The following is a 21,961-nucleotide window of genomic DNA, read 5'->3' on the forward strand; positions in this document are numbered from 1 at the left end:
AGTCGGTATGGAAGGAGAGGAGGGACAAAACTTGATTTTGCGGTTGGCGCTCCATCAGGAAAGTTCTCCGCAATGTAAGTACATATTTATTATATCCAACTTTTGGTTGTCTGTATTTTGTGCAAACCTGCACTGCTACCGTAAACAAACCATTTTTTAACTCTAACAACAGTTTGTCATTCCCGATGGAGGGTGATGGGAAAAATTCAAGGCTGGATAACTAAGGGTGTGTTTTTTGTGGTTGGGATGTGTGGTTGGGTTTGGCCAGCTTCATTAACTGCAACTACGAGCCTTAAGGTGAATCCAGCTGTACTGTGTAACCCTAGAACCTTTATTTGATCCAGTTTCAGTTTGTATAAGCTACAGGTCCCTAGTTTTATCCTACAGCATTTTTTCACTCGTTAAAACACAGTTTAAAGGATTCTTGGAGTGTGCACTTAGCTGACTGGCATTTATTGACAAGAGGGTACGAAGCAATCCACGGAGAATAGGTGAATAGTATGGACTCCCATCTCAGTTTCGACCTGTCTCATGGGCTTCACAAAATGATATATTGTGCAAATATTAATTTTTGATTTTCTTTTTCAAGAGAACATTCTTTAATATTCTTTTTAAGCATTTATAACTTTAAAAAAAAAAAATTTATTTAGTTAAATTACTTATTATCACTGTTGGCACCAAGAGCACAGCCTGTCCTGGTGGCTCACAAGCCGTTTTATTGGAAGGGCTCATAGACAAAAAGTGATGCAAACACTAATAGAATCAATCTATCTATCTATCTATCTATCTATCTATCTATCTATCTATCTATCTATCTATCTATCTCTCTCTCTCTCTCTCTCTCTCTGTGTGTGTGTGTGTGTGTGTGTGTGTGTGTGTGTGTGTGTGTGTGTGTGTGTGTGTGTGTGTGTGTGTGTGTGTGTAGCTCATTATATAATAAACATTATATAATAAACACTTTGCCAGTCCACTGGCACTTCTGCTAGAGTTGTGAGTGTTCGGCGAAACATCTCCAATATTAGGTCTCCATCGTTAACTCACATGCTTGATGAATAATTTGCATATTGATCAGGCTGGTGGACAGCTGCTCCCAAGGCTCTGATGGAATGAGCCTAATTAAGCTGGGGAGTGGATATCTGACACACTCTGTCTGTTACTGAACTGCATAAATCATTCTCTAAGAGGCTTAGGCAGGGTGACTACTTTGGACTACATACTAATTAGGCTTGTGTTGAATCAACAGTTTAATGGTGCACCATGAAGCATTGCATTTGCTGGAACTAAAGCAAACCATACGTTTTTACCAATGCGTTTATTGTCCAACAAAAACATTGGTGGCTGACTTTAAGGCAATGGCAGCTTTTAATTTATAACATTAGCTTCAAATTACGTAAACCATGCAGTAATGTAGAAAAATAAGCAGTGACACAATTTATTTGCTGTGATATTCATTATATTTTACATGAGTAGAAAATAATGAAACGCTAATCGAACAGTGGAGGGAGCTTTTATGTGTAAACATAGACACTTTAATTTGATCTTAACACAAGCTGAACTGACGAGCGCCTGTTGCCTCACAGAGGCAACATCGCTAAAACCATCTGACTAATGTTTTAATCATCTGCCTCAATGTAAGAATAAATAATCTCATGTTATTTATATCGATAGCTATTAAAAGATCAACATATGGCCCCAACCCTTCTGAAAAAACAAAACAAAAACGTCTGTACAGCTAAATAGTTATTCCAAAGTTTGGATGGCAATTACGCATGAGCTCTCCAAGAAAATGTCAGACAAATGGCTTGCGGTAATGTCTCAAATGTCTTCAAAAGAACAAGCGGTGGCACAAAAGGTTTAATGATCTTTTTTTCATTTTTTATAATTCATTGTGGTCATTTAATTTGTACATTTATTTGTTTACAACACAGCGAAATACGCACTCCTGTCTAATCTACTCTCCATCCACTGCAAACCTTTTACCCGGGTGTTGTCTCTTCTCCTCACCGTGGCCCTTGTTAACGTTGTCTAAAAAGTCGAGCAGCAGGCTGGTCTTGCTGCAGCTCGCAGGGTCCAAAACGTCACACGGACTGTTTGTGCCTAAATCCGGACTCGAGTTATCCCAAAACCGTTTCCCAGGGTGCTGACGCTTTTCCATCTCAGCGAGGTCTTCTTCTCCATCCGCGTCCGCATCCCCGTCACTGTCGCCGTCCTCATCCTCTAGAAGACGCTTACCTGGGTGCTGGCGTTTGCTGTGCAGCACCAGGTAACGCTTGCCTGGGTGTTGCCGTTTTGAAAGTTCACTGAGCAGGAGGATGGGGTTGTCAGAACTGTGACCCGCCGTGGAGCGCTTTCCCGGGTGCTGCCTTTTCTGCAGCTCTAGGAAAGAGTGCGTTTCATCTTCGCGCTTGCCCGGGTGCTGTCTTTTTTGAACATCAAAGTACTGTTCATCCTCGTCCTCTTCTCTCCTTCCTGGATGCTGCCGCTTCTCCAAATCATCACTATATCTCTTACCAGGGTGCTGTCGTTTTGTCACCCATTCTGGCTGAGAGTAATAGCCGTCTGGAAGAAAACAAGAGAGGAAAGTGGCTCTTAAATGTTTCAGAAGTCACTGATAAAAACCCGGTTTCTCTCTACCGCGTGCGCAGATAGTCGACCTGTTTCTTTGATTATTTATTTATTTATTTTTTAATTATAAAGGAGACATATTCTCTTGCATTGCCGATGTTAACTGTTTAGCAATTACTTAAACAAAATGTCTCCAAATGATACCTGAAAAGTGCGCACGAAACTGTAAACTACTGAGAATGTGCTGCAACTTTCAGGTACATCTAAGATATACCCGAAGTATCAGTATCGTATGAAATAAGATTTTATGACATTTTCTTAACTCAGAAAATAACATATGTTTTACGCACCATTTCTTCCGTCTTCATCCTGCAGCTTTTTGAGAATGGACCGTAACAGGAGAGTCTCTGCTCTCTCTAAAATAATGTCGTCTATGGTCTTTCGGTCAGTCTCATCCTCAGCAGACATGCTCTGTCCTCCAGACACCATCAAGTTGCAGACCGTTAGAGATGCAAGGATAAGCAGACATGTCGACTTCATGGTAATTTAGTTTTTCGTCTGAAACAGATCACGGCAGATAGGAAATATTAAACAGAAACAATATTAGTCTACTCTGCGCCACTGTATTTAAGTCAATTTTGGGACCAGACGTTTCGTTTTTGAATATAATTTTTTAAGTACAATTTTTATTTTTATTTTTTATCTTGAGAAATCCAGTTTTAGCAAAGCTGCTAACCAAGCCTTTGAGGCTTTGAGATCGCAGCAGCTTTGAAGATTGGTTTTTACAAAGAAATCTAAGAGAACTCTAAAGTCTCACCAAATAAATATGAATAAAACATGATGCATGAGATCTATCCAGATCAATTAAAGAGCAACCCTTAACCAGCAGACATATTTACATTTCCAATGAGATTAGTCTAAAAGCCTCACCTGGTAAAATATTGTCCTTTCCCCAGTTTCTGGCACTACCGGCAGTGATAATAGTTGCTTTCAGTCGCTTGCAGCAGTTGGTGACCTTAGAGGCCAAGTCTAGAGGTATGAGCAGATAACTTTCCGTCCCGGCATTTATACGAAACGGTCACTGTCGTCACACCAACACTGGAGTAATTTTTCAGGATCCTTCGTCCCTATTGATGTCACCAAGTCGTGCGCAACTGGATGTGGTGAATGATCGGCCAATAGGAGCTTTTGCTCGATATATATCTATATCTATATCTATGTCTATCTATCTATCTATCTATCTATCTATCTATCTATCTATCTATCTATCTATCTATCTATCTATCTATCTATCTATCTATCTATCTATCTATCTATCTATCTATCTATCTATCTATCCGTCTGTCTGTGTGTGTGTGTGTGTGTGTGTGTGTGCAGTGAAATGTAAACAAAAGCAACAACAACAACAACAAACAAACAATGACAGACTGACAGAAGGCAGGATTTATGTGAGATTTATGTGATGAATATGTGAAAAAAAGAACAACTTTATTTTTAAAAGTTGCAAAATTCATTTGAGTGTAATGCACTAGTTTATAATATATATATGTCTCTGTGTGTATTCCGTGCTTTTTTCATTTTATTTTAGTATGTACTGTTTTTACTGCTTCTCTTAGATGATTACATAAACGGTCAGTATCTTATCATAAAATGTGGACATCTCCCATGGTGTGCCAACGAGGGCTGTAGCATGATGTGGGCTATTCATGCTTTTCTTAAATACCCTTAGGTCATGGGGCTCAGGAGGGTGGGATCACCCCATCTGGTTCTTCTGAGCACATACTGTATAGCCTAATGTGGTTTCTGGTCACGAAGCAGCAGTGCTGAATGTATCAGAGGTGGGTCTAACAAGTTTTACATGGCTGAGTGGGATGTTGACTCACTAAGCAACCAGAACAGGCAGAATGTGAAGTCTTCTGAAGCAGTTTTATTGTTTAATAACCTCTAGATATGTTTTTCCCTTCTCTTTCAACAGAATTAAATGTTACCCAAACCTGATTGTTCCACTCTGCCTGGCACTATCATATATGTAGCTATAGCTCATCAATTGCTTTAGTGTGTGATCTTACAGTATCTAAGGTTCACTAAAGCTATAGGTGGTTTTCACTCATTGCTTCACATTTCAAATCACATTCAGAAAGTGAAAATAGTCCACTTTTTTCTGGTTGTATTAACTGGACCAGAGCTGGCTATACTTAGAGTATTTCCACAGGTGAAAAACCCACAGGTGAACTTTACATATTAATGGGTCATTTCATGCAAATGCAACATCAGCCCTTTTCTCACAGTCAGGTGTCATTTGCAAGTGTTTGAAAACAGCTGCAGACATTTGCTTCCAAAGTTTCTTTCTGTACAAAATAATATCTGCAGTGCTTGAAATTCATATCATTCATATAGCTGACAGGCAAATACAGTTGGGTGCTTTTATAATAGCTGGTCTTGGTTATGAGGGCTTGACTTCAAAGACGTTTTTAAGTAAATTGCTGACAGCAATAACTCTGGATTGTTTATGAAACTATGTATTTCTTCAAGAAAATAGTTATTGTCAGGTAAATTTTGCGCTTGTGCTGCCGTTTTTTATGAGACTTGTCTTGGACTACATTCCAGATCTCATTAAACTACCTGTATAAAACTGCCTGTGTCCATTATGTAGAGTCATATCATTCCATCATCTGGATGAACTCCTCTCCAGTCTCACTCTGTCTGTGATGAATGTCAGCATGAATTGAATTGAGTGTGTAATGCTGTAATTGCCTGCTTTCAGTGTGCTGTCACGTCCAATACTTCAAGCAGGTTTGAAGTCACATGGTTAAAAATAGCAAATCAATTTTAAAATCATTCTTTCCACTGTTTTAATGAGTTTTACCGAAAGTCTAACTTAATTTTTTAATTTTTATCAGTCTCAGTTACATATTTCTGTGACGCTGAAATAATGATATTGTTAGTTCAGTAACAAAATGAGGTTAATGATTGGGTTAAAAGGTTTTAAAAGTGTTCACAGAATGTACAAGCCCACCACTGAAGCTTCTTTCCATGAGCAGTGTAAAGAAGGAAGGATAATTTCCCATAAGGACCAGTCTCTGTCTGATAGTGTGTTCTTACTGCGCTGCTTCAAACTGACACATAAAGTGACAGTAGTACAATTAGGACATGTCTGATCTGTATAGGCACCTCCTTACACCTGTCATGTAGTTCCCTCCCTCGTATAATGCTGAGAGGGCAACTACAAGTCTGAAGGAACCAATTAATTGCCCAAGAGTGTACATAGTTGGTTTTTAAGCACTTTAAAAGGGTGGCATGTGCTTCGATCAGTGAAAGTCTTGTGATTCCACAGAACGTGTTCAGTGAATGTGGTGTCCTCGTGAGTGCAGATGTGAAACAATTAAAGAAGATGGAGTGAATGCTGCAGGTGTAGCGGCATTTAAAATATTCTCCTCTTATCCCTCTTAGACGTGGAATAAAACACAGCGTCCTTTCTTTTCATTCACTCTCATTCATCCTCCACAAACACTTGACACGAAAAACTTTTAGAGGTGGGAAATCACAGCATTAGAATTCTGGGCTGCATTACGTACCTCAGGAGGAGGTGATAGGTTAAGTGTACACCCTGTGCGTTGGGAGAAAATAATAAGACTCATTACCCTCTGCACTGTGTTTGCTCCAGCCTGGTTCGGTTTAGGGTTGTATATAGTCACAATGAACTTCTTCTTCTTGTTAAGAAACTTGATGCATTGCTGTGTGTTGTCCTGATTGTCTATCTGTATTTGGCTGCAGAGATGAGAAACCCCTATCAGATTTATTTTACTATTATTAAAGTATTAAAGTCTGCTTTGAAAAGGTCATACCACAGGACAGTAAAACATAAAACCAGTTAAATTAAATGAAAAAGACATACACCAAAGTGTAAATTTATATATTTTGCTGCCATTTACGCAAAATATATTTCATGTATAGATGACTTTTTATTCTCAAGTTGACAGTTACTAAAGGGAAACTCCCCAAGGCAGCCAATGAGTCAGCATAAGAAAAATAAGGGTGTGGAGCAGAAGGAAGAAGTGCAGTAATCCAGTATTCTTTCACAATAAGTAAAAGGACAAAAGGCTGGGTATAAACTAAGGAAGTATATACAATCTGTAACACTATGGCTTATTGTTCAGTCTGAGATTTTTGATTATTATATGTTATACAAAGTTTGTTTTACCACAGCCAATTAATAACCAGTTATAACACTGATTATTCAGGATGATTAAGTTCAGTAAAGCTAGACTGAGTTTACTTTGTTTTGTAAAACAGAACCCAGCTCCTGTTGTGTGTCTTCAGTGTGCAGATCAGGAGAGTCTTTTTCATGAGTCGACTTGGTGTCTGTTTGGAAGTCAACATTTATGGTAAAGGAAAACAAACACACACACTCAGATCATGTATACTGCAATATACCATCATGAATACTGCACACAGAGCCCCTAGACAAATACTGCTCACATTCACTTAAATTGCTTCACCTGCTATCTCCTGAGATCCAAATTTTCAATAATGGGTTTTCATTGACGCAAATTTCTTTCAGCAGGGTGATTTATCAAGTGTTAGGCTGACCGTGATATCATCCAGCAGGATGTGATCTGTATTTAGATCATCACGTGTATTTTTTTGGACCTACTGAGCGGTGAGACAAGAGTAAAAAAAGAATCTGCTACAAATGAGCATAAATATATAAAACAGACATGTCTAACTGTCGGCTCTGATTTCCTCAGGCACGCTAAACAAAGCAGTGACTTTAAAATGAAGCACTCGTATTTCACCGTTATTTTAAAAACCTGTGAAAAAGCAACATTAAGATTCCTTTTGAGTCATCTTTCTGAAAATCTAACATTCACGGTGCTTTGTTTTCTGGTTGAATGACACCATCTTCAAAGTAATTTGCAAAATAGTGCAAATATTAGTTTCTTTATTTGAGATTTTTTAGTCAGGCATCTCAACAAGGAAGCCCAAATCACACACTTTTACATCTAAGTGATAATGCCCATGTTATTATTGTGTGACAATCTGCATAGGGAGGACTTGGCAGTGGATGTGGGGACAACAATACATTGTTCAGATTGAATTTTAGATCATTACATCTTAGTAAGCCATTACCTATGTTTTCTAATTATTTGTCATGGTAACAGAAAAAAATCTCAATTTTTTGTTATTAATGAAGTGTTTACATTTATTGGGTGCCTTTAATGACATAAAACAGTCAGCACCAGAACCCTGAATAGGTCATGGTTGATTTAATCAGGAGTTAAGATTGTAACATTTGAGGAATAAGCTTTTAAATGTTTTGTCTTTGAGGAATCAGAGAAGTAGCAGAAGTAGAAGCTGACAGTGATCTATAACATATAACTGGTATCGGCCTTATGTTGTCCAATATGCACCAATACTAAAGCATTTTTTCTTCATAGATGATAATGCAGAATAAGACAGTTGCTGTCATTAGGAAATGGTGTCAATACATAGGAGTTAAGCAGACAGGGGTACAGATTTAGGCTGTTGTTCATAAGTTAATGACCAGATTGTGGGAAAACATGCTGTCAACTTCAGAAATAATGACCAGATTATTTCCTATCTGTCACTCTGTTATCTTAAATGCTTATCCAGTTCAGCATAGCCTGAGGGGCTGGAGCTTATCCTAGCTGTCACTGGGCAAAAGTTGGGCTGTAACCTGTACAGGCCGCCAGTCAGGGTTAACACATAGAGACAGACAAACAGTCACAGTCACACTCAAACCTACAGCTGATTTAGAATCATTAATTAACACAACATGTATGTTTCTGAACTGTAGAAAGAAGCCAGAATAACCAAAGAGAAACCATGTACGCACAGGGAGAACAAGCAGCATTGGTATCAAAACTCCAGCTTCAGTTAACAAAAGGGATAGGGATAAGGCGATTAAAAATGCTGGTTGAGTAACTGGCTTGACACTTGACTTGGCACAGACAGCGTTGGAGGAAAGAAGCAGAAGACTGAGGTCTGAACATATTTCACTTGAAAGGTCAGCTGAGTGACCAGTTCAAGATGCTGAGATACTCCACTGAACATTTTAGAGGCTCCAGTGGGCTTACAGCTTCTGATTTGTGTAATTTTAGCTACAGTACCCATGTGAAACCAAAATATCAAAATATCTACCTCGGGAGCTAATATCGTTTTCTGAACATATCTTAAAGGTTAATAAAAAATGATAGGACAACAGGAAGACATATGCCACACGGTGAATGGTGCTCTTCTCTTAGAGACTTTGAAAAGCTGTATAAATATGTACCATTTCTTTTAGGATGAAGTAGGGCTGTGCGATATGACCAAAATCTCATATCCCGATATAAGAATTCTATCGTCTGATAACGATATAAATCACAAAAATGTAACATTTTCTGTAAATTCTGTGAATCTCGGGCAGCTCGACTTGCGGGAAGTGTTTCCAGCTGCGCGTCATGTAGCTGGAGTCATTTTTAGACACAAGTTGTAACGGCCGCCGTTTTCTTTGTGAGTATTTATTACACGGCGTGCTGCGGGGAAAAGCCTGTTCTAACGTTTGAGTCTAAGGTCTATTATTTAGCACCTAGCGGCTCTTTTTTACTTCTCATCCGTAAATAATCTGCTCTTTCACGTGATTCAGTTTATTGTGAAAAGTCTCAACAGGATCTTGAGCTTTATTGTGAAAGGTTTATGTGGAACATAAACAAGCAGACACGCGATGGTGTTACGTTGTTGCTAACCACAACGCATAAAAACAGGCGCTTGTTCGTCTGTAGTGTGGTTATATTAAATATAAGAGAAAGAGAGAACTTTAAGAAATTAATATAGCCACTACAGTGACCATCAAAACGATGAAAAAAATATTGCCGTAAACAGTTTATTTTGCGACACCACGAAACAAACGATAGCGTAAAATGAAATGATAGACGTTTTTATATCGTCATCCGATATATATCGTTATATCGATCAGCCCTAGGATGAAGCGTGTATCAATCTAGAAAAGGAGAGCCAGTGAAAAAGTTTCCAGAAAGTTCCAGAAAGGAGAGAGTGGGTCTGTTGACAGGTGAAGTCCAACACCTCACTGCCAATGGATAGTCGAGAAGAAAGCAGCCAGAGGTGGCGAGTAAAAATACAAGACGTCTGACTCTGACACCAAGGGCGTGTTAGGAGCGCTTGAGACAAGCAATGAAGACAGACAACAGCAAACAGAGACACTAACAAATAAATAAACAATTCGTGTGTGGACGGCATGAAAACCCTGTCCCCCAAAAGTGACAGTGGCCTGACAGAGGTCACTGTGGCAGGGAATGAGTGACAGCTTCACAGGGTGTGCTGCTGGTGAAAGTGAATGTGTGGAAGAGGAGTGTGTCACAGGTCAGGAACACAGACCAGCTTTCGTAACCAGCTCGCCTTGCATGTTAATGTCACGCGGGAATATCATCACATTCACTCAAGGCGACTTATCACTCGTACTATTACTGTTTAACAGATTCACTTTGGAGTTCATTTAAAGACGGGCCAGAGCTGACGGTCTGCCTGCCATGCTCCATCACAGAGCTGTGCCAGTTGAATTGGTGAATTATCTTTGACTTACAGTCATTTTCAGGAAGTAAGACGGTGTTCATGGAGAAAGTGCTCAAAGTAAATACAAAAATGGGATCTTAAAGCCCTACCACAGTGGGTGATTTTACAGCAGCGCCCAGCAGCTGTTCAAGACCTTGATCAATCACAGTGATGACAACCCTGCAGCTATGAAATGGCTGTAGAGGGGGCTGTGGCATCAGCTGAAACAGTGTTTATTGCATAGCTAAGCTGTGCCATCTACACTGTGGACAGAGTGATAAATGTACACGTGTGAGGATCCAGAAAAGAATCTTTTAATTAAGGCGATGTTACGGTATTGGAATAAAAGTGAAGCACACATCTTCACATCAAGCCTATTTAACTTTCATGCACATATTTACAAAAGTTTTCCCATTTCCCACAAGTGCCAAATCTAAAGGTAATACTCACGAGAGCCGCTGGTGTGTCACAGAATTTTTAGTTTGCCATTCTGTGGCTAGGAATTTCAAATCATTACTCAAACTCTGAAAGCTGGGGTTGTTTCTGTTCCTATATTGACTGCTGCCTTATTTCCTCATTTTTCATTGCACTGAACAGTTACTCTGAAGTCACAATATGCACAGACATCACACTCCAACACACACACACACACACACACACACACACACACACACACACACACACACACACACACACACACAGGAGGAGAGAGCAGGATGACTTTGCATTATTTATTTTCAAATTTCATCTCTGTCTTTAGCTGTGTGTCTGCAGCCTTGAGAATCCTATTATCTCTCAATAACCTGTGAGGCGCCTGTGTGTTTCTTCAGCCGGAGACTGTGATTAGTGCACTACTACCACATGCTCCAGCTCACTTATCACTGTGCTCGCTCTCTTCTCCTGAGTGTCTATCCCCCCTCGTCTTTTCTCCCCTCTGCCTCAGTCAGGTAGTGTCTGGGACCAGTTGTAATCGTGCTAGATTGAGCTGATCTTTCAGTCTCACGCCTGGCTCGATTGCAAATGTGACGTTTTAAATATTTAGTATTTCAAGAGTTATGAAAGCGAAAATATTTCTGGGAAAAAAATGAATAGAATGATAACAGCACTAAAGAGAAGATATATATCGTTTTTCTTTGTAACTCAGTCCTTAAAGTGAAATACAGTTGAATAAAAAAATATCAGGGTGCTTATAGCTTTAAAACCTTGCTAAGAGTGGAGTATATTTTCTTAATAGCAGAACTTGGGTCTATTTGATCATGATTTCTTCTGCTGAGGTAGATTGCTTTACGAACATTAGCTGATAAGATTCAAACAGAAACAAATGGCTTATTTGGTTGAGCTGTTTTTACTCCTCTAATGTAAAAGGCTGATGGGGTATTGCTGTAACCCCACCGGGCAGCCATTGAGCACGCTTAAGTTTGTGAATGCAATTACTAGAGAAGGAAGTGTAGAATTTTCAAAATGATATCACAGGTGTATGTATTCACTATTTTTACTAAATCTTGTATGAGTTTAAGTCTCAGTGCTACATTTTGATGGTAGGATCAGAGTTTGGCCTAAACAACATTTAACCACAGATTGTCCTGGCTCAGCTGTTCAAATATCTGAGAATATAACTGTTTCAAGCACATTGTTGAATCTGTGCTATGAAAAATTATGGCAGTACTATAAAGTGTCCAGTGAGTGGACACTTTATAGTACCCACCTTTATAATACATGACTATTTGTATTTCAAAGGGGCCTTGCAATGACCAAATATTCAATTCACTTCCATTCAGTTCATTTCAATTTTATTTACACAGCGCCAAATCACAGCAACAGTTGTCTCAAGGTGCTTTGTAAGGTGAAGACCCTACAATAATACAAAGAAAACAGAAAACCCCAATAATCGTATGAGCTATGAGCAAGCGCTTTGGTAACAGTGGGAAGGAAAAAATCCCTTTTAACAGGAAGAAACCTTCAGCAGAACTAGGCTCAGGGAGGGGTGAGCATCTGCCACGACCCGTTGGGATAAGGGAATAAGACGGGACAAAAGACATGCTGTGGAAGAGAGCCAGAGATTAATAGTAAGTCATGATTAAATGCAGAGAGGTGTATAGACACATAGTGAGTAAGGTGACTGATGAAGAAACACTCAATGCATCATGGGAATGACCCAGCAGCCTAGACCATTTCAGTGTAACTAAGGGAGGATTCAGGGTCACTTTAACTATATGCTTTAGCAAAAAGGAACGTTTTAAGTCTAATCTTAAAATTAAAAATGCTGTTTGTCTCCCAAATCCAATATGGAAACTGGTTGACACCCAAATTGCATTTCCTCTTTACTGAACTTAATATCTTTATTTTATTTTTTAATTTTACATCTGGCCTTAATAGCACAGTGATGCAGACTGCTACCAAACATATACAGAAAAAGTTACTATCATCCCAGGAAGCATACCCCCCTTGAGGCCCATCTGAAGCCACTGTGGGCAGATGCATAGTGTGGACAGCCCACTGTGGTCCCCAGTACCAGTGTGAAACAAAGGACACATGGGCCCAAATGAGGCAGTCCTTAGTATGGCCTGACTGTGGGCTGCCCACTCTAACAAGAGACAGGTTCACAGTGGTTCCCCTCCAATCCTATCAAATAAGTTAGTCTGTCTTAGAAAATGCAATATGGCCTGATAACTTTCACTTCTGAGTTCGTTTGCAGAATATATCAATAAGATCCAGTTTAACTTCCATTTTACTGAGCTTGTGAATCATTCGCTGTCTCTCAGACTCACATTTCTCACAGTGTATATATATATATATATATATATAATGTGCCGTTTGGGACCCACACGGTATAAAAATGTGGGTTTCCCTGCATGGACATGTGTGCTGGGACAGCCTGGCTGGACTTTTAAAAAAATTTTTTAACATTCATAAATGTTAATTGTATCAATACCAAGATGGTGATATTTTGTTGTGGTTGCCATCTTGATGAACCCCAAGAAGAAACACTTAGTTTAAGTAATAAAACCAGTCACAGGTGAAATAAATAACTCTGTTCATTTCACTACAACGTTAGACCAGATTTTTCTTCTAAAAGTGACTCTACGTACCTTTTCTGCAGTGTCATAGTTTCAGATTCAAAGGCTCCTGGTATCAAATCTTAAGATATATCCTCTCATTAAATTTCCACATACAGCTCAGAGATTTTATGTCACTTAGTTGTATTTTCAGCCCGCTGTGGTCCTCGTGGCAAAGTGGAAATGTATGAAGATGAAACAGAATAGCGATGTGCTTCCCTTGTATCATTATCTGTATGTGTACTGAGCTGTAACTGAGAGGTGTTTAGCTGTAACATGCAAACCATTCATCTTCTGTAGGTAACAGAGGGGGATTGCAGACACACCGCAGAGTCCATCTCCAGTATCTCCCTCAAAGATCCTTCAGTGTAGTTAATCTAATTGGGAGAAATGGTAGGCAGCCACAAAGCATATTAAAAGTATATTTATCACCAGATGTAAATGCCACAACATGCAAATGCCGTTATCTTCCTCACTGTCATTTCCCCCTGCGCAGAATGGAGCACTTATGTCAAATTTATTGCACGCGCACTAAGAAAAATGCTCCCACTGGGTTTTTAGAAATGGCTCATCAGAAGCTCAATGGAGCTTTAAAATATTTTGTTTCTAGAAATACTGGAAACCGCATATCTTGGCATCACATTTTCATCTTTCAGTCTGTTTTCTGCCCTTTAGTAAAATGGCCTAGATGCTCAAGTGAAATTGAGCAATAAAATAGAAAGCAAAAGAAAACCTATTTGATGGGGAAAAACAGTCAATAAAACCATGCTCTCTTAATTTGCTCTACTGCTGTCACACCTCTAAAGTAACTACCCACTAGTTGCTGTTACAGCTAAGCCTACGAGACTACTCAACATTAATTTTTCAATGCTTCTTATGGGTGAGCGTGCTAATAACATCATCAGTATGGATGGTAAGTTTAGATACACTGTTCCAAAAAATAGTAAAGTCAAATTATTTTACTGTGTATTTTACAGTTGTGTACTGTTTTTCTAGAATATCATTACATTTACATAAGTAACACTGTGATCTGACACGTCAAATGTAAAATAACATAACATCACTGTAAATGTAATAAAACACAATTTACTTGTTTGTTAAATATATTTTGTGGTACATATGCATATTTAGATTGTAAAAATACATTCAGAAATGTCTCCCATCATGCCTTGGGACATGTGCTGCTGTTTAGATGTTCTTGCTTTATTGTTTATGGTTACGTTACTTTTAACTGTTATCTTGAATGTTGTGTTTACGCCGTGGTGCAGCGTCACTGACAGTTGTTGTTTTGTAGAGAGAGTGCTGTATCATGAATGACTTCTGTTGTGCTGTTGTTGAACCTTGAGGCACATTGTAACACTGGCAAGTGTTTTAATAAAGAGCTCCCCCTGCCAGCTTGGGGTTGAATAATAAGCTCAATCTCTCTCTGTGAGCTTCTTTGTTAAGATTTCTCTGCATGCCACAATGTAAAATATTGCACGGACACGCTGTGCTAATTATATGTTTTGAAAAAGAAATGTAGAGGTAGGAATTGCAATTGATATAAATAACATGACGCTAAGCATCGGCCAATGAATGTCAACTAACAACAAGGTATGGCTGTGACCGTAGGAAAAAACCCTAATATGAATGTATTTTACTGTGTATTTTACAGTAATGTTCTGTTCTTCTAGAATATCATTAAAGTTACGTAAATAGACTTTGACTTCACATTTTGAATGTAAATTAACGTTAAATCACTGTAATGTAATACAACATAATTGTCATGATTATTAAATGTATCTGTCTGTACATATGCATATTTAGATTGTTAAAATACATTCACAAATGTATCATGATTTCACAAATATCTGTCCGTTATTTGAAAGATTGAACTGTTGAATTCAAATGTAATGCTATGGAAAAGTATATAACATGATCCCTATAAGCTTGTGTTACATCACATAAGTATTATTATCATTGCTAGTTAGGGCGTTCGTGGCTCAAGAGTTGGCAGTTCGCCTTGTGATCAGAAGATTGCCGGTTCGGGCTCTGGCTCGGACACTCTCCGTCGTTGTGTCCGTGGTCAAGACTCTTCACCTACTGCCTACTAGTAATGGCCAAAGGGGCCGATGGTGCGATATGGCAGCCTCGCCTCTGTCAGTCTGTCCCAGGGCATGCAATCAATTATTATTTAAACTAACTGCTAACTGTATATTTCTGTACATTTACGTATTATGATTCATATTTCCACATTCAGTGACCTTGTTTATAGGTAATTTCATTGTTTGATCACGTAAAAATGTTCCTAATTTAATGTCTAAAAGCACTTGGAAAAGGCAGAATCCCATGTCAAATTAGCGCAACAAACTCTATTTTCATTATTGAAAATAACTGTATTTTTATGGGACAGTTATTTTCTGTTATTTTACGGTCGTATTTTGGCGCCCCAGCTGCCGGAACATTACCGTTGTTTTAGGATGTGTTTTTTAACAGTGTAGATTTCCACGTGTATCCCCAGGCACGTTATTGTGCCTTTCACTTGTATCCTAATCAAATACAGTAATTTTTCCATCCTATGGGAAAATATTTTTAACAAATATGCATTAGCAAACATGGATAGTCATACTGTTCTTATGCAGGACTATTTGAAATGTAATAAGCATTCTTTAGAGAACAAAGATAGCTACCCGCTTCGTGCAAAAGTCAGTCAGTTGCAAGAAGTCTAATTTTAATTACCCACTTGTAAAATACCAACCAAAAAATGAAAGAAAACAATTAAAATCTGGATGTTTATTAGGCCGTAGCATAACCCCCGATTTCTTCTTTTCCTCGTTGGATTTACCAGTGTGCTTAGGATCACCAAGAGGTTCACTTCCTGATCATCTTCAAGTCCTCGACAGATGGCTTCACATAATGTTTAAAACACTTCTTGGTATCATGCTGAAATTATTGCTGAATTAAGCCCTGCAAGCTGTTCATTCCCTGAAGACGTTGAGCAAACACCAAAACATAACATGTCCAATCCAGTGCTTTTCAGCTGGTATGACGTTCCTGCCCCGAAAAGCTGCCTTTGGACTATAAACATGTCGGTGACTGTGGCTAAGAAATTTTCTCTTTACTGTTGCTATACATATTAATTAAAGCATTTTCTGCATGTTTATTAGTAAACCTGTAATTTTTCTTTGATATTTGTTGGACAGGAAAGGCCTGTTCCTGGCATGTCTCTCATGCAAGAAAAATATGTGCATTCTGTTTCTGATTGCAGTGACATGCACTGTTGACAATATTAATGTGATGGTCTCCTCTCTGTGTGTGCTCACACATTTGTAATTCTGCTTGTGTGTTTCAGAGGCAGCGCCTTCTCCCGGCTCTTTCTCCTGCCCTCTCTTTGCTCCTGGAAGCAGTTCAGTAATCACTCACCTGTGTGCAATCGAATGTTTTTAGTCACTCACTAGTTAAGGTGAGTTCTATTTAAGAGCTCCCTCAGTTGCTGCATCTATTGTGGTAGTGTAGATCTGTTCCTGGTGTTTTGGGGTTTTTTGAGTTTGTAAAAAAAGTCAGTTTTTTACCTTTTGACTTACCTGAATCTGCTCTTTGCAGATGACTCCGGTCATGGTGGATATGTGGGGAGAAACGTGTTTGGAAAAATGGAAGTCTGTGGAGAGGAAGAGACTCAGCGAGGGAAAGCTGTGTAGAAACAGACTTGTTATTCATCGATGCTTCCCGCCCAGAAAGAAGACATTCAAACAGTTTTCTAGTTGCAGTTCAATCTTTATTGCCTGTGAAAACATCTGTGTGCAAACAAAATCCGTTGAACTTTTATTTTTGTAGTCTAATTGTCGGTTCATGACAACTGAACTTTGTTTCCATGCCCAGTGACAAGTGCAAAACATTCATATTGTGCACAACAACAGTAATTATTGCATTATTACTGTGTGATTTATGTATTTATAATATAAAGTCGACATGGGAAAAATGCTATAGAGGATTTTTACCAGTGGAAAGTGAGAATAAAAACAGGCTTTCTGTGGAGTTCCACATTATTGCCACAATTACACTGAACCTGCCACACCTAGGGAACTAAACCCCAATATTCTTTCCTTCCCTTTGGGGACTGAATTTGCCATTTTTGAGTTTCCTTTGCCCAAGCCTAAAAGGTGCTGAGTCTTATTTCAACACCTGGTACTGTGCACTAGAAGCCTTGGCAGACATGGTCTAATGAAGCCATGTAGTAGCAGTACTACATTGTCTGCAAAATGTAATGTTATCCAATACTTCATACCATACTGCTATCCTATTATCACTATATTGACCCAGCAGCCTCCAGCTAGGCCTTGATCAAAAACACTGCTATGTGCAGTATTTCCATCTTTCACTCCATAAAGAATTCAACACCAGAAATTCATGGGCCAAGCATTTTGGAACATGTTTTTGCAAGGGATCAGATCATCAAACAAATTTTAATATTAGACAAAGATGACCCAAATAAATACAAAGTAAAATCTGTAAATGATGATTTTGTTGATTAAAGTTTAAAAGCTATCCAAATTCAATCAGCTGTAATTGCTCAAATGTAAATGCTCACTAGACCTAATAACTAGTTGTGTCAGCCCTGGCAGAAAGAACTGCAAAGATTAACAGTAGCTGGCCGTGAGACTTTCACATCACTGTGGAGGAATTTAGTTTTTTTGTGCAGAATTGTTTTAATTCATTCATTTATGAAGAGCCTCTTTAAGCTTAAAGAGGCTCTTTAAATGAAGGCATGACCTAGGTCATGCCTTCATTTGGCTTTTTTGAGTCATTCAGAGGTGGAATTGCTAGTGTGTTTCAGATCATTGTTCTGTTGCATGAATTGTGACCATCATTTTATTTTACGCCAGATGTAATAGTACGCAAACCTTCAAAAAAGTTCAACTTTTTCATTATCAGTCCATAGAGTATTTTCTCATAATTTTTCGTTACATTTTTGGTTTTTTTGGAAAATGTGAGACAAGCAATTGTTCTTTTTGTTCTTTAGCAGTGGTTTTCTCCTTGGAAGTTGCCTATGTATGCTATTTGTTTTGTCTCCTTCTTGAATCGTGAACATGAATGTAATCCTACTTACAGTTTATTATCAAGAATGACCAAACTCCCACTAGGCCAGTATCAGATAATCTAGGATCAGCAGGAGCCCAAGGTATAAACATCGATAGGAGGGACCACACCAGGGTAAACAGTTCACAAGTTGTCATATTTGACATACAGCAGCTGCAAACAAATGTACTGAAAGCAATAAAATAAAATACAAAATATTTGGCCCAAAAACTAAATAAAAGTGCACGCATACAGCTTTATCTGAGTCAAATGTATGAATGAATAATGTCTGGTAACTGATGGATTGTTGGGGCCCATTCAGTTTGTCTAACGTTTGTCCTGCCACACTCAGGTGAAGGAAGAAAGTTTGTAGTCCTGCAGGTATCTGAAGCTTCAATGGGAACTACGGAAAGTCATGTGATCAAGGTCAACTGTAGGGGTCGCTGGGAGCTCAGCGCTGATTGGCCAAGTTACACAACAACAAATAATCTTATTTGTCCACATCTTCCTTTAAACAAAAGAAAAAAAGAAATGACCAAATTTTTTACATCATACACCCAAAAATTACTTTCCACTGCTCTTTTTTTTCTAACTGGGCTACACTAACCTTAAGGGAAGTGGCGCCTGCAGTTTTTTACCTGTTTTTCCGAGTTATTTTGATGGATGGATGGAATGATGAGGGTTCAGTGCACTCTTGGGAATAGTTTTGGTAGACCAGCCACTGGTAGGAAGGTTCACCACTGTTCCATGTTTTCTCTATTTGTGGATAATGGCTCTCATTAAGATTCACTGGAGTCCCAAAGCTTTAGAAATGGCTTTGTAACCTTTTCCAGACTGACGATGTAAATGACTTTGTTTCGCAGCTGTTCTTGACTTTGTAGATTGTGGCATGATGTGTTGCTTTTTGACATCTTTTTTAGTCTGCGCCACTTTGTCAGGCAGGTTCTATTTAAGTGATTCAGCAGGTCTGGCAGTCACAGTTAATTTGTAATTCAACAAGGCAGTGCAATTACTTGTTTGTTTTGTAATACGGCATATCTTTTTTTCCTTTCACAAATGAAATTATTATTTAAAAAATGCATGTTGTATTTACTCAGGTTATCTTTGTATGATATTAAAATTAGTTTAATCTGAAACATGAGACAAATGTGGGAAAAAAGAAATCAGGAAGGAGGCAAATACTTTTTCATAGCATTTCAAATAAAAATAGATGGCTTCCCTACTCAATAAAATAACATCTAAACAACAGCAAATAAATTATATAAAACAGGAACATCTTTACGTGCAATTACGTAGTTCCTCAGTAGTTCCAATTTAGTAGCTCTGTGAGGGTTTGTTTTTTTTGTGAAAATGTCTTTGTGCAACACTGTTGTCACAGTGGACAAACTGGACAAACAGTGACCCTACATTGTACATTAAAACCCCGACCAGGATGCAGTCTACTTAAAGCACATAGTTTAAAATAGAAGCAATGTGACATGACTTATTTAGCAGATTTTACCAAATGATGTCAGACCAGATAATTAAACTCTGAAGCTGATAATGATCTGAGCAAGACAGTTTCCCAAACTCTGATCAGTTTAACAAGGTTAATAATTCATGGAAACTCAAATGCCAGTAACATTAGCTCCAATTTTGTTTTGGTCTGTGTGGTTTCTGTAGCTGCCGTGGATGCACAGCAGGTCATGGTGGCAAGCTGAACCATCATCAACCTTGGCAGCAGTGACAAAATACCTGTAAGCATTCATGAGACCTCCAGCCACCATCTCTCCACTTGAAAGCAACACATGTGGCAGGAAGTCTGTGTCTGAAAGTGCACTCCTGGATATACAGGTTTGGTTTTTACTAGTTCCAAACAAATTTAGAGTGGGACTTTTCTGACCTTCTAATTTTATAAAATTTCACCAATGGCTCAAACTATGTATTACAGACAGCGGTAGACATTCACCTGTCTTCTGACCTCCTCTATCCATGCTAAAGATGTTTTGAACCACAAATTTGGATTCATCATTTCATTATACTGGTTGCCACTGATTTTCAGTCCACTTTCTGTGTAATTTGGCATACTTCAGCCTTTTCCCCCTGTTTCACTTCCTTAAGAGTGGTCATTTCTGGTGAAGTTCAGCTTGATCAACTTAAGGGCAAGCTGCATTTTTCAGGTCCTGTGTCAGGCCTTTCTGGCACAGGAGCTGATTAATCCCAATTTCTGAAGGACATGGTTTTCAGATACAGTTCATCTGATCTGGATAGTTATTTTTGTTGTTGTTTATTCAATCACTTCTTCTTTTTGTCCACTATAAATCAAATCAAATCAAATCACTTTTATTGTCACATCACATGTGCAGGCACATGCGAGTGAAATTCTTGTGTGCGAGCTTCACAAGCAACAGAGTTGTGCAAAATACAACAACATAAACAGGCAAAATATACGAATGGCTAAATCTGAAACTAATAAATATATGTACAATATATAATAGTATATGCAAAAAAAAAAATTATTTCTGGATGTGTATACTAAATGTTTTTCTACGCGTGTGTGTGTGTGTGTATACACATATTTTACAAATTAAATAGAGTCAACAATAAATAAAATATATAAAAATATACAGAGTTGAGACATGTGCAAAACAGTGGCATTACTGTACAGTATGGAGTGCATAATGTTGAAGTTCCAGTAGTGGAGGTGAGGTGTCTATGACGTGTTCAGCAGTCTGATGGCCTGATGGAAAAAGCTGTCTCTCAGTCTGCTGGTACGGGACCGGATGCTGCAGAACCTCCTTCCTGATGGAAGTAGTCTGAACAGTTTATACTATATACTGTGCTGAGATACCCCAAGTCTTCTGCTAACAGCTCTTTGTGAATCACCTTGTTGGTGCAAAAATTTAATTTTGTACCTGTCTGTGTTATCTTTGGCTTCTGTTTTTTAAAAACATACAATTAAGGATACAATGGATGAGATCATTCTCAGTTTTTTGTAAAAAGTATTTAAAATATATAATGTCAGATTATTTGACATTCAAGAACAATAAAAAAATTTGGAGTATAAGACACTGAAACCTCCTCTAAAATGTTTAAGTCTTTTTGTCTCATCTCTGTTGTCATATTACAATGTTTATATCCTTCGGTAATGTTTATCTATCTACATATATATATATATATATATATATATATATATATATAAAACACCCAGCACGCCCCTGCGGGCGGTTTATCCTTCAAGCTCGGGTCCTCTACCAGAGGCCTGGGAGCTTGAGGGTCCTGCGCAGTATCTTAGCTGTTCCCAGGACTGCGCTCTTCTGGACAGAGATCTCCGATGTTGTTCCCGGGATCTGCTGGAGCCACTCGCCTAGCTTGGGAGTCACCGCACCTAGTGCTCCGATTACCACGGGGACCACCGTTACCTTCACCCTCCACATCCTCTCGAGCTCTTCTCTGAGCCCTTGGTATTTCTCCAGCTTCTCGTGTTCCTTCTTCCTGATATTGCTGTCATTCGGAACCGCTACATCGATCACTACGGCCGTCTTCTTCTGTTTGTCTACCACCACTATGTCCGGTTGGTTAGCCACCACCATTTTGTCCGTCTGTATCTGGAAGTCCCACAGGATCTTAGCTCGGTCATTCTCCACCACCCTTGGGGGCATCTCCCATTTTGACCTCGGGACTTCCAGGTTATACTCCGCACAGATGTTCCTGTACACTATGCCGGCCACTTG

The 21,961-nt window shown here is 38.8% G+C and overlaps 1 protein-coding gene and 1 long non-coding RNA gene across 3 annotated transcripts; one reads left to right on the forward strand and one right to left on the reverse strand.

Moving 5' to 3' along the window:
• The first annotated feature begins 48 nt into the window (after positions 1-48).
• On the forward strand, positions 49-19,058 carry LOC143414195 (uncharacterized). Of its 2 annotated transcripts, none has more exons than XR_013094706.1 (3): positions 49-74; positions 16,525-16,635; positions 16,776-19,058. It is a non-coding gene; the product is annotated as an uncharacterized LOC143414195 (long non-coding RNA). The 2 variants fall into 2 exon arrangements; XR_013094707.1 differs by lacking the exon at positions 49-74 and adding an exon at positions 6,861-6,950.
• On the reverse strand, positions 1,296-3,654 carry trh (thyrotropin-releasing hormone). Its single transcript, XM_004546121.5, has 3 exons — positions 3,496-3,654; positions 2,916-3,123; positions 1,296-2,559 (listed from the first exon to the last, which is right to left on the reverse strand). The coding sequence occupies exons 2-3, from the start codon at positions 3,103-3,105 to the stop codon at positions 1,952-1,954; spliced, it is 798 nt and encodes a 265-aa protein (XP_004546178.3). The 5' UTR covers positions 3,106-3,123; positions 3,496-3,654; the 3' UTR covers positions 1,296-1,951.
• Positions 19,059-21,961: the final 2,903 nt, after the last annotated feature.

The sequence above is a fragment of the Maylandia zebra genome, linkage group LG20, assembly GCF_041146795.1.
Source record: "Maylandia zebra isolate NMK-2024a linkage group LG20, Mzebra_GT3a, whole genome shotgun sequence".
NCBI classification, from domain to species: domain Eukaryota; kingdom Metazoa; phylum Chordata; class Actinopteri; order Cichliformes; family Cichlidae; genus Maylandia; species Maylandia zebra.

What these genes read in the sequence shown, in the direction of transcription:
- trh (XM_004546121.5), bottom strand. Translation starts at nt 3,105, where the DNA reads ATGAAGTCGACATGTCTGCTTATCCTTGCATCTCTAACGGTCTGCAAC. An exon ending in GGATGAAGACGGAAGAAATG is followed by an intron (nt 2,560 to 2,915) that starts GTGCGTAAAACA and finishes GTTTTCTTCCAG; the next exon opens with ACGGCTATTACTCTCAGCCA.